The following is a 13,399-nucleotide window of genomic DNA, read 5'->3' as shown; positions in this document are numbered from 1 at the left end:
CCAAACAAAAACTTTTCTTAATATTTCCTTTTGAGTAATCACACTCTAATATACAGGTTTAAAAACTATGGTAAAAATACGTGACATAACATTTACCATCATAACCATTTTTAAGTGTACAGTTCCGTACTGTTAAGTTGATTCACATTGCTGTGAAACCAATCTTCAGAACTTCTTCATCTTTCAATTCTGAAACTCTATACATTAAACAGCAATTCCCCTTTGTCCCTTCCCCCCAGCCCCTGGTAACCCCATTCTACTGTCTGTTTCTATGAATCTGACTACTTTAGATACCTTGTTTTGATTAAACCCATGGACTCTGTTTACGATAGTTTTCCCAACTTTAAAAATATATATATATTTATTTATTATTTTGGCTGCGCCGGCTCTTTGCTGCAGCATGCTGGATCTCTAGTTGCGGCATGCAGACTTCTTAGTTGCGGCATGCGGACTCAGTTGTGGCATGCAGGCTTCTTAGCCTTGGCATGAGGACTCTCAGTTGCAGCATGCTTGCAGGATCTAGTTCCCCGACCAGGGATTGAACATGGGCCCCCTGCAATGCGAGCATGGAGTCTTACCCACTGGACCACCAGGGAAGTCCCTAGAAACCTTATGTCAGTGGAATCATACAGTATTTGTCTTCTCGTGACTGGCTTGTTTCATTTAGCGTAATGTTCTCAAGGTTCATCCATGCTGTGGCATATGACGGAATTTCCTTCCTTTAAAAGGCTGCATAATATTCCAGTGTGTGTGTGTGTGTGTGTGTATATATATCTATCTATATACCACAATTTGTTCATCCTTTTATCCATCGATGGACACTTTAATTGTTTCTACTTCTTAGCTGTTGTGAGTAGTGCTGCCATGAACATAGATGTGCAAGTATCTCCTCAAGATTCTACTTTCAGTTCTTTTGGACACATACCCAGAAGTGGGACTGTTGGGCCATGTGGGCGTTCTAGTTTTCATCTTTTCTGGAATCCCCATACACACTCATAAAGAATGAATGGGTCAAAGAAGAAGTCACAAAGGAAATTAGAAACTACTTTGAGACAAATTAAAAGGAAAGTCCATCATACCAAAACTGAAGGGATGCAGCAAAGGTGTGTTAAGAAGGAAGTTTATGGCTTTAAATGTGTACATTGAAAAGACAAAAGATCTCAAATCAACAACCTAATTTTACAGCTCAAGAAGTTAGAAACAGAAGAAAAAACTAAAGCCAAAGCTAGCAGAAGGAAGGAGATATATAAGAGCAGAGATAAATGAAATAGAGAAAAAAACCAACAACAATAGAAGAAAAGTAAATGAAACTAAGAGTTGGGTTTTTGTTAAAGCTACACAAAATTAAGAAACCCTAAGTTAGCCTCACTAAGAAACAGAAAATAGAGGACACTCAAATAATTAAATTCAGAAATGAAAGAGGGACATTACAACTGATACTACAGAAATTAAAAGGATTATTAGCGAATACTGTGAATAATTGTATGCCAACAAATTGGAAAACCTAGAAGAAATGGATAAAGTCCCCCAAACAGACAATCTAGCAAGACTGAATCATAAAGAAATACATAATATGAACAGATCGATTAATGAGTAGGGAGATTTAATCAGTTATCAAATATCTCCCAGCAAAGTAAATCCCAGGACCACACGGTTTCACTGGATTATTCTATCAAATACTTGACAAAGCGATGTCTGAGACTGCTTGTGTCTGAATCACCTTGCTGAGGGAGGTCTCTAGCCCTGTCCAGGCACCTGATGCAGTTGGTCAGCCAGGGGACTGCGGTAGCTGTCAGCTAGCTCCTTTTACCCTTTCCCCTCGGCAACGTTATTTCGGAAGGAATGTGGGTTCTTGCAAATGACTCTGACTCTTCCTATACACCGTACGTAGACCACATGCCCTTACTGCTCCCTTTAAAATGTGAACTTTTCCCTTTCATTGCTGGATTTCCCTGAAAACGAGTTGGTTGCCCGGCATTCTCCAAAGGTCAGCAAAATGGTTCCTCTTTGTTGTTGTTATTGTTGATGAGGGTCATTATGAACTCCTGGCTTTTGAGCATGTTGGTGGGCTTCAAACCATTGTGATGTGGTGTTGAGCAGAGGACTGAAATGATGTGACTTGCGCTCTGCTGCTGGGCTGAAAACAGACAGGTAAGGGAGCCAGGATGAAAGCAGAGGGGCCAGCTGGACAGCAGTCCAGTCCAGGAGGTAGATGTTGGTGTCTTGGCCAGGGTGGTGGTAATGGAGGTGGTGAGAAGTGGCTGGCTTCTGGACATACTTTGAGAGAGGGGCCGAGAGAATTTCCTGACCAGTTGGATGTGGAGTGTGGGAGAAAGAGAGCACACCATGCCCCCTCCGAGGTTTGGGGACTGAGCAAGTGACATTTGTGGGTCAAGTGCCCTATCTGTGTTTACTTTCACTTCCAGTGCCACACAAGGACAGTCCCAAGGTTGTGAGTAGCAGGATTGCCCTGACAGCGGGCCACATGGGGAAAGCAACAGCTCCCCAGAGGAGTTCATCTGAGGCCTGGTCGTAATCACTCTATCGTGGAGTGCTCAGCAGTGGACGGATCTTTACTCATATGTGTGCCCTGAGACAACATGGAATAGTTAATGTACAAAAGGCACAGCACACAAACCTAGAGAACCTTAAGCATTACAACCCAAAGGAAGCTGGTTTCTAACAGTGTAATTACCATAATCCTCCCTCCCCACAAGCCACTAGTATGATTATCTCCTGATTCACTGTTTCAGTGGAATGTGTTAAAAATAAAATACTCTTAGTGAATCCACCTATGGGGAAGAGAATTGACACGACCTTATTTCTGCAGGGGCCGAAAAACTTCCAAATCTTTTTCCATGGTGAATTAGACATGTTGGAGGGGAGAATTTGTGGGCGGAGGGTTGAACAGCAACACAACTTCTGGGAGTGAATACAAGGTGAAGTGTACCCAGGACACTTTCTAACCGTGCCTGTAGCTTCAGTATCCAGTACAGTAGATGTCAGAGTAAAGAAAATGAACAAGAGCCAAAGCCTTACGGAATGATGAAAGGATCAGGACACCCGGGAGACATAAAGATCCTAAATGCGTACTCACCAAACAACAGAGCCTCAAAGTACACGAAGCAGAAGCTGGTGGAGCTGAAAGGAGAAAGAACCAGATCTGTAATTATAGTGGGGGCCTTTGACACCCACCTCCCTCTTAGCAAGTGACAGAATTACTAGGGAGAAAATCAGCAAGGATATAGAAGACCTGAATAACACAGTAAACTAAGGAGATCTACATGACATAAATAGAACAGTCCGCCCACCAACAGCACAGTACAGGTTTTTCCCCGGGGGTCTCTGTAACATTCACCAAGTTAGACCATCTCCTTGACCATCATACAAACCTCAGTAAATTCAAAAAGAACTGAGGGACTTTCCTGGTGGTGCAGTGGTTAAGAATCTGCCTGCCAGTGCCGAAGACACAGGTTCGAGCCCTGATCAGGAAGATCCCACATGCCACAGAGCAACTAAGCCCGTGTGCCTCAACTACTGAGCCTGTGCTCTAGAGCCCTCGAGCCACAGCTACTGAGCCCGCGTGCCACCACTACTGAAGCCCACGCACCTAGAGCCCAAGCTCCGCAACAAGAGAAGCCGCTGCAAGCAGAAGCCCGTGCACCACGACGAAGAGTAGCCCTGCTAGCCGCAAGTAGAGAAACCCTGTGTGCAGCATCAAAGACCCAAGGCAACCATAAATACAGAAATAAATTTATTTAAAAAAAGAAGAATTGAAATCACCCAGAGTGTGTTAGAAGGGCTGAATTTAGGAAGAGTTGCCAGCTGAGCTGAAAGGCATTTCAGGCTGGCCCAATAGAGAGCTCACTCTGGCTCTTTCAAACAGAGTATTGTTCAGGGCAAGGCTGGAGAAAGGGAGACAATTCAAGAGGCTGTTACATCAGTGCCACCTGACGTTAAAGTTCCTAGTGCACTGGCAAAGGAAGTCCAGCCAGCTTGCTTGTTGTTAGTGGAATCGGTTTGGTGGCTCATTGGATTTGTCAAGCACGAGAGAGGTATTGGTGTGGTTGCTGGAAAGTCCTGAGAGAAGGCAAGATTCGGGTGCCTTCCTGGTATATATATGACTGCTGTCCAGTCTAACCCATGGACGCATACACCTCGGTTCTTTATCAGTCCTGCTCCACTGTTTTAAAAGTTTCACCGCAGTTGTCCTCTCCTCCCTCCTCCTTCTCCTCCCTCTTTCTCCTCCTTGTCCTCCTCTTCCTCATCCTGCTCCTCCTCGGTTCTTCCCCTGATAGTGCCATCTGTCGGATAAGGCTGTCCTCTCTGGACAGGCAGAAGAGTGTCCTTTCTGAGGTTTGTGGGATTGATCCCTTAGGCCAGGTTGGCACTTTGCCTGCCCTACCATGCTGTTAGCCTAAGACATGGTGCGTGGTAAGTGGACCACAGATGTGTCTGCAAACTTGTATTTTTGTTCCTCTTTTCAGAATACAGTGATGGTGGTAGACCGCCTCAAGGAAGAAAGAAAGGTTGGAGTTCTTTCCCAGGTAATTCTGGCGAGAGGAGCCCTCATTATGAACACGATGAGTGTGAGCCTCAGCCCTCACACCTCCAGGAGGATGCTGGAAACGTGGTGAAGAGGGATGTCCAGGAGGACCCCGAAGTAAGACAGTAAGTGGCCAGGCAGCAGGGTTTGTACACAGCAGACACTGGGACTATGCACCTCTCTCAGTCTCCGTGGACTTGTTTTTCTTCTCTCACTGCAAACTGAAGCTTGCTAGAAGTGAAATAATGGTTGAGCAATGCTAAGTGTAGTGCTGGTGTCAAAGAGACGAGGGTGTACAGAAGACTTCCTTAGCACTTAGGGCCCCTCACCCTCCTTCTCTCCACATCACCCCTGCAGCTCTCCCGGTGCCATGCGAGGCAACAAGAAGAGAGTGAGATGGCACAGTAAAGGCCACAGGCATAAGAGTGTGTGGAGAAAGAGAACACCTGTGGAGAGAGAAATGGGGGAGAACACACATGATGGAACCCCAGGGAGCTGGTTCAGGGTCACAGTGAGTATCCTGAAAAATGCATAGAATGTGCAGGAGAGAAAAGCCAGGGGGAGTTGTGTTGGGCTCATGAAGACATGCTGGTTTATTTCACTGGGGACAGTTTGTAATCTGTCCCTTTAATTACCAGGAGTTAACAGTCTTGTTCATCTAAGGGCAGATTCAGAGAAGCAATGTAAAGGGAACAGGCTGACTGTGAGGAGAACGGAGGAGCCTGTCTCAAAGCAAAGGTGGAAACTACTGCCAGGGATATGGAGCAACTCCACATTGGAGGTCTCAGCTTGGCAAGCTGAGTGTGGGAGATGGAGGGTCGAGCCTCTGGAGACCTTGTCTGAGGGGCAAGCAGTGTCTGCACTGGGTTGGATCTCCTGGAAATTTATAAAAGGAAGATCATCTCTGACACCTTGATTATGTGGAAGAGAGTTTGACTGGAGAGAAAGAGTATTTAGGAAATCCATATTATGCACACCCATAAGAAATCATGCCAGTGGTCCCTTCTTTAGAAGCCCTTTCAAGCTCAGTAGAAGGCTGGAAAAGAACAGGAAAAGGTTCGTCCTCCAGCCTAAATTCCCTGCTGTCTGTCCTCTCTCCCATCCCTTCTTTTCATCCTTAGATTCCTTGTGGGATGAAGTATGACAAGACATGGCTAATGAACTCAATCCAGAGCCATTGCAGTGTCCCCTTCACTCCAGTGGATGTAAGAGAGGATGCCGGAGCCAGACGCGTGGGCACAGGGAAGGGGGAGAGAGAGAGAGACCTGGTTCAGCAGGGTGTTTTGGCTTCTGATCCTATTGCTGTTGCATTCAATCCCTGTAGTTCCACGTTTTGCAAAATGGGGCTCAGTTCTTTGTCCAGGAAGCTAGCACTGCCTGTGCATTGATGGATGTCAGCTACAAGATTCGTGACGAGGAGAGACGAAAGGTGTATGTCGAGGGCGTTACGTGTACCTCATCCTGAAGAAGGAGGACAGGCCAGGGGCTGGTTGTCTTCTTTGGAACTAGAGTTCCTGGTGCTTACCCCACGTCTTCTTCCTGCAGATACCTGTCTTTGTCGGCACCTCCGCTGTTCCCTACTCTGTGCGGGATAAGTTGAAGCCAGAAGAAATGGAGCAGCTAAAGGTAATGCAGACTCAAGGCGTGTTGTGTGCCAGCACTCAGACCCACCTCTCCTTCCTCCAGTTCCCTGTCCCACTCACCCCAGATTTCCCTGCCACCACCACAGCCTCAGAGCGGCTGTCTCCATCTCTCTCTCCACAGCTGACATTGAGCAAACGATTTGATGTCTCCCAGCAAGCTCTTGACCTCCAGAGGCTCCGCTTTGACCCAGGTATGGCTGACAGCAGTAATTCTAGGGCAGGCGAGGGCAGAGGGGTCTTCCTGGAGGGTGACTTAGGGATGGTAACGTGGGGAGGGGCTGGTGCTGGCCCCAGACCCCACTCAGCCATCTGATTCCCTCCCCTCTCCTTCCTGAAGACTTGGTAGGCCATGATATTGAGATAATTCTGAATCGAAGAAGCTGCATGGCTGCCACCCTGCATGTCATCGAAAAGAATTTCCCTGAGGTGAGGCTGTAAGCCCAGTGCTGGTATTAGGGTAGGGGGTGGAAGAGCTGGGGTGCAGGGCAGATTTGTCTCCAAGGTCCTCGATAGTAACCTTCATTCTACCTCTTCTTGCCCCAAAGCTGTTGTCCTTGAACTTGAGCAGCAACAAACTGTACCAGCTGGATGGCCTGTCTGACATTATACAGGTGGCCCTCACGGTCAAGACCCTGAACATCTCTGAAAATGAGGTGAGAAGAGGGAGCCAGGTCAAACTTGGGTTGAGAGCAGAGAGGGCGTGTTAGTGGCCATGAGAGTGATGACAGGAGGCAGGTGAAGGAACCTGTGGGGGAGGGAGGGGTCTGGGGGTGCAGGGATCCGGATGTTCCTCTTTCCCTGGGATTCCTTTTCCCACTTCCCCCCATATTTCTCAGCTGAAGTCTGTGTGGGAGTTGAGCAAGATGCAAGGGCTGAAGCTTGAAGAGCTGTGGCTGCAAGGGAACCCGTTGTGTGGCACCTTCCCAGACCAGTCCACCTATGTAAGGTCAGTGTGAACACCCTGTCACCCTTCTTGGTGACCTTCACCCATGGGAGCCTAGACTATCTGTGACAGTGCCCCTATGCCGCAGGTGGCCGCCCTGGTCTTCTGGGAGGATCACAGGCCCCACCTTCTGCTCTCTCTGTGCCTATCACCAGTGAGGAGTTTCCTTCCCCTGACCTGCTCACCTCTGCAGGCACTCTGGGGTCTGTTTCCAGCTCTCTGCGCCCAGCTATATTGCACCAAGGCCTCCCAAGAGTGTGCCCCAGGAAGCAGGGCTTCTCCTCCTCACCAGGACCAGGAGCAACCAGGCTTGATCCAGATGCTGGCACCCTGGACTGAGAAGGGTCCTCCAGTCCCGGGCCTCTTGCTGAGCGAAGCCTTCCTTCTTCGTGCTGAGCTGGGGTGTGCCTCCCCCGTTCTGAGAGGGGCCCGCTTCCCCTGCCTCCAAAGGGGTCCACCCTCCTCTCCCAGGTTGACATGCGGGCTTTCCTGCGCCATGCTGAGGGCTGAGGCCGTGGGTGGCTGCTGTCATGACATCCATTCTGCTGGCCCAGTGCCAGGAATTGGACCCTCCTTGGGGTCCAGCTTGGGAAAAAGCAGGGCTCCTTGTGTCAAGGGGCCAGACGTGGGCTCCCGCCAGTGATCAGAGGGCTTCCTGAGGCAGGAGTGGAAGGCAGAGGGCAGAGGCGGTAGGGGAGACAGAAGGACAGGCCTCTCAGGGGCACTTGCCATCCCTCGCTGCACACGTCACAGCATCCCGCCTGGTCCTTCACAGGAGCCCTGGGCAGCCTGAGACAGGTATGATTCCTCAGATAAAGAACCAACTCAGACAGATGCAGGGGTCATCGGGAGAGAAGACGGTGGTCATCAGAGGGGGCCACGGATCCTCAGCCCCATACGGAGCTGGTACCTGACCCTTGCCTCCATCTGGGGAAGATCTGCCCCCATGGCTGCTCGTTTTCCCATGCCCAAGTCTGGCTGAGCTCACACAGGTGACAAAGTTTCAGCCAGTATCCATTGGGCCCCCAGCCCAATATGTGCATAGCTTCCATTCCTACCTGGTGTGTCTGGGCGATTCTGGGGCAGGTGAAGAGACACAATGGGTGTGCCGTTTCCCCTTTCTTCTCTCTTCTTCCCTGACCCCCACCACGGGAGAGCTTCTTTCCCTTCCCTTTGTTTTCTCTCTCTCCCTTGTCTCTGTGCCCCTAGGTCTCTCTCATGTCTCCCCTCCTACCTTCACTCCCTTTCTGTCCTCATCCCCTCCATCTCCCTCCCTGAGCCCCACCTCACTCACCTCCCTAGCCCAGCATCCTGGGCCATCCCGGGGGGGTGTCCGGGTCTTGCCAGAGTGCTGGACTCCCGGTGAGGTGGCAGGGCCCCTGGCTCCCACTCTATGCCCTCTTCTCCCCACAGCCTTCAGTGGGGCCCTGGAGGAAGGAAGGGAGGAGAAGGAAGCCCTGCAGCATGGGTTTGAAATGCTGGTCCCTGTGGCACTGGAGAAGGGAGTCTGAGTAGTCTGGGTGGGAGCTACCAAGGCGAAGGAGAAGAAGGGAGGGAAGGAATATTAAAGTGAAGGTACTGAGAGAGATGAGGAGACAGTGCCTTTCGGACAGTAGGATGACAGATGCTCAGTGTTCAACAGGCAAGTGGACCGAAAACCCTTAAAATCAGAAGCAGAGGTGGGCAAATTGGGCTGCTGGATAGGCCAGAACACACTGATATCTGTTTTTGGTATTAGCGCTTTAACTCAAAGGAAGCATTGCAACCTTGAACTATCAACACCTCTTCGCTATTTTTGGTTTTGGACAGGGCAATCAGAGAATGTTTCCCGAAGTTATTATGCCTGAGAGTGCCTACGAAAATCATTGTCTCTTACGAATGTCGGTGACCTCTGCACCTGCCCTCAAGCCCTTTGGTTCTTGCCTAGAGTACATGTTGGCATCAGACCCTTAACCATTTTGGGGCACATGGACTCCTGAAAATGACATGGATATAGTTTCTGGAAAAATACCCATAAATACACAACACACACACACACACACACACACAAGTTGAATATAACACTAGAGACTTCCAGGACCTCATGATGAAGACATCCACTGTAAGCTTTTCCATGGAATTTCCAGGGCCCCTTCAGACCTGACCTCTAACCCTCACCCTCCTGGACCCATCTTTTTCCCCGGTCATCAAGGGCCACCCCCCAGGTCTCCACTCCTGATTTCCTCTTCCTTTCTCCAGGATGGCCAGGAGTTACCTTCACCAATTAACATTGACGTTGACACTCCCTACGTAATAAAGCCCTGCAAGGTGACGAAGAGGATCAAACAACATTTGGCGAGTTGCAGGAGAGGCTTTATCAGCCACACAATCTCAAATGCCTTTTGATTCCAGGAATGCTGTATAGGCTCTGTGATACTGAAGAGTCTAGTCCTGCAATTCCTGCAGCAGTAAGTACCCTTGGGAATCTGAGCAAGGGGAGGAGGGCTAAGTCAGTTGAGGCCACCTAAGCACAGGTCTGCTCATCGGAGTTCTCAAGTCTCATTTGAGGTCCAGACCACAGAGATCGACTGTCCTCATTACTCTCCCTCAGGTATTACTTGATCCATGAGTGTGGAGACCGACTGCATATCCATTGTGCTTATCTTGAGGAGGCCTGCTTCTCCCTGACAATTTCCTTCCATTCCGAGGACCCAGCCCCGTGAGTATCACAGGCCAGACTCTGCTCCTGGGTCATGTGGCTCCCCAGCAGACACAGGCCAGCTCCTGCATACACCCACCACCCACTGTTGCTCTTTGTCTCCTAGAAGCAGCTTGTGCAAGTACTTCAAGGACAGCAGGAATATAAAGAAGCTCAAGGACCCCCATGAGTGTGCGATGGGAAGACTGGGTGGGAAAGGGCAGTGAAGGGTTCAATCATAGGGCCCAGGGCCTGGCAGCCCCTGACCTTTGTTCGCTTCCCCTCCCCTCACAGACCTGCGGGTCCAGCTGCTGAAGCACACAAAACGTGTCATTGTGCACACCCTCTGTGGGTTGCCCAAGACTCAGCATGACTTCAGCTCCTTCGGGTGCACATGTGGTTCCAGATGGTGAGCACCTGCTTCCTCCCTCGGGCGGGCCCAGGAAGCCGCGGGTGGGTAGGAGGTGGAGGTGGTGACTGGGCACCTGGGCTCTTCCCTTTCAGGAGATGATGCTCTGCTTCTCTGTCAACGGGGTGTTCGAGGAAGGTGAGTGTGTGTAGACCCTCTCCCCATATGCCTCACTGCTCCCTCCCCCTGCCCAGGGTGTGCATGGCAGACAGGCATGGGGACACAGGCTGTGGAATTTGGTGGCTTGCATCCCAGGTCCTTACTCTGAGAACTTGGTCCATTACTTAACCTCTCAGTTTCCTCATTTGCACAATGGGGTAGTAGTATCCACCTCTTAGGTGGCTGTGAAAAATGCATCCCGTAAACTTGTATAGTGTTTTTCAGGGACCAGGTCACTGGACCCAGACTGCTGCTGTAGTTGCCCTCCGCATTCCCGACACCATGGCCCCCGTGAACAACTGCCATCTCAGCATGAGTGTCCAGTCACATCCTCACAGGGGACCACCGTGCGAGCATGTACAGCACGTGCGGCTCTAAGGGGTACTGTTGTTTGTTTGCTGTTGAAGTGGAAGGAAGTTCTCAGGGCTGTGTGCGTGCCTTCACCCGGACCTTCATCGCTACCCCTGCCAGCTGTGCCAGGTGAGAGCCCTGTTGTGGGCGGGAATGCCCATCCCAGCCTGGGCTCAGTGGCATGGGAATGTGGTGGCGCACATCTTAGGTTTACTCAGTATTGTGGAAAGCCAGCAGGGAGATCCCAGGAGCAGTCTAGCCTAGTGGTTAAGAAGAGCATGGGCTCTGCAGTCGGCCTATGGGTTCTCTCCTTGACAAAACACTCACTCACTGTGTGATCTTGGTCAAGTCAGATGACCTCTGTGCGACTCAGTGTCTTCTTCCGAGAATGGGGGTCAGAGCATCCAGCCCTTGAACTGTGGTAAAGGGTAAATGTGAAATTGCCCGTGGGTTGGGGATAAACCTATAAATTGAGTGAAGGTGGTAGACAGTCTCTCCAAAGGTGGGCTCTGTGGGGAGGGGCAGAGGTACTAGTCACGGAACCTGGGAGACAGACACAGCAGGGGTATGGAAGGAATCTAGTTGCTGAGTGGCAGTGGGAGCAAGATCGTTGTTTGGGGTGTGGGGTCGTCCATCTGTCCAGTTGTCTGAGTGCCCATTTTTCCTCCAGTCTATGCATTGTGAAAGACGAACTGTTTGTGAGGGACGCCAGCCCCAGTGAGACTCAGAGTGCGTTCTCCATCCCAATGCCTACACCCTCCTCCCTCTCCCAGGAGCAGCAGGAAATGGTGCAGGCTTTCTCCACCCTGTCTGGGATGAAACTCGAGTGGTCTCAGAAGTGAGTGCTGGGTGTGCATGGGAATGAGGTTGGGTTAGAACGGCAGGGGAGTGAATCATGGAAACTCGAAAGCAATTTGGAAAAATATCTTTTTGAATATTTTGCTTCCAAAAAATAAAAGTGAGCCCGTGAGAAAGGTATCATACTAGTATATGTGTAAAGGGTTTTCAAGATAGTATAATGCTCAGTGACATTATCTTGTATATGGAAAATCGAGGACAATCCACACACACACCAACCAACCAACAAAAAAACAAAACACCCTACTAGAACTGATAACCAGGTTCACCAAATTTTCAGGATACAAGACCGATATACAAAACTTATTTATATTTCCATGTACTTGCAATGAACAACCCAAAAATGAAATTAAGAAAGCAAGCCCAGTTACCATGGCATCAAAATAGTACAAAGCTTTGAAACTAATGTAACAAAAGAAGTGCAAATCTCATACTCCAGAGTGTAAAACGCATTGAAAAGAATAAAGAAGGCCTAAATAAAGGGAAAGACACTCCATTTTCATGGGTTGGAAGGCAATATTATTATGATGGAAGTACTACCCAGAGCAAACTAGGTTCAATGCAGTCCCTATCAGAATCCTTCTTTGCAACAGTTGACAAGGTTATCCTAAACTTCATATGGAAGTGCACCAAAACAATCTCGAAAGAGAAGAACAAAGTTAGAAGACTCACACGTCCCAATTTCAAAACTTGCTACAAAGCCACAGTAATAAAGACTACGTGGTACTGGCCTGTGGACAGTGTATGAATCAGTGGAATAGAACTGAGAGTCCACAGATAAACCCTCACATTTATGGTCAACTGATGATCAACCAGACAGAGTGCTGAAAAAATCTGATGGGAAAATAATATTGTTTTCAAAAAATGGTGCTGGGACAAGTGGGTATCCGCGTGCAAACCAAAGAATTTTGACCCCTGACTCCCACACCATGTACAAACCTAGCCTGAAAATGAATCAAAGATCTAAAAGTAAGAGCTAAGACTATAAAAATCTGGGAAGGAAACATAGGTGTAAGTCTTCACGAATTAGGCAATCATTTCTTACATATGACACCAAAAGCACAAGCGACCAAAGAAAAAAAGTAGATAAACTGTTGACTTCGTCAAAATTAAAACCTCTTGAGCATCAAAGCACAGCATCCAAAAGGTGAAAAGCCCACCAACAGAATGGGAGAAAATATTTGCATATCACATATCTGGCAAGAATATGTGAAGAACCCTTGCAACTCAACAATAAAAAGGCAAACACCCCATTTTTTTTTAACTGGGGAAAGGCTCTGAATGGACATTTCTCCAAAGAAGACATATAAATGGCCAAGAAGGAAATGAGAAACTTCTCAACATCGTTAGTCATCAAGGAAATGCAAATTGAAACCACAGTGTGTTACCAGGTCACACCCACTAAGATGGCTTTAATTAGTGAAACAAATGATGACAAGTGTTGGTGAGGATGTGGAGACATTGGAATTCTCATGTGTTACGATGGGAATCTAAAAGGGAGCAGTGGTTTGGGCAAACATTTTGGCACTTCCCCAAAATGTTACACACGGAGTTACCATAAGACCCAGTAATCCCACTCCTAAGTATCCTACCAAGAGAAATGAAAACATGTATACACTCTAAAACTTGTTCAGGAACGTTCATAGCAGCATTATTGATAATAGATGAAAAGTGGAAACAACCCAAATGTCCTGTAGCTGATGAAAGGATGAATAAATCTTGGTATATCCATATAGTAGAATACTATTCAGTCATAAAAAAGAATACTGTTCTGATACATATCATGACATGGATGAACCTTGAAAACATGATG

The 13,399-nt window shown here is 48.5% G+C and overlaps 1 protein-coding gene across 1 annotated transcript; it reads left to right on the top strand.

Annotated features, from left to right (window-relative positions):
• Positions 1-2,346: 2,346 nt before the first annotated feature.
• Positions 2,347-11,115, top strand: LOC308608819 (nuclear RNA export factor 5-like; the record flags this gene model as incomplete). The annotated part of the gene is given in 22 exon segments (XM_081222151.1): positions 2,347-2,360; positions 2,979-3,165; positions 3,887-4,055; positions 4,488-4,671; positions 4,904-5,057; positions 5,668-5,751; positions 5,871-5,975; positions 6,092-6,172; positions 6,311-6,380; positions 6,527-6,615; positions 6,735-6,842; positions 6,999-7,135; positions 8,942-8,981; positions 9,320-9,439; positions 9,524-9,579; positions 9,723-9,830; positions 9,937-10,001; positions 10,104-10,193; positions 10,196-10,218; positions 10,314-10,356; positions 10,785-10,857; positions 10,947-11,115. Coding segments are annotated over 22 exon segments (2,046 nt in total). The 3' UTR covers positions 10,993-11,115.
• Between the last annotated feature and the right edge of the window lie 2,284 nt (positions 11,116-13,399).

The sequence above is a fragment of the Mesoplodon bidens genome, assembly GCF_964165515.1.
Source record: "Mesoplodon bidens genome assembly, chromosome: X".
Taxonomy (NCBI): domain Eukaryota; kingdom Metazoa; phylum Chordata; class Mammalia; order Artiodactyla; family Ziphiidae; genus Mesoplodon; species Mesoplodon bidens.
The sequence above is the reverse complement of the archived record's forward strand: the minus strand, read 5'-3'. Positions and strand labels throughout refer to the sequence as shown.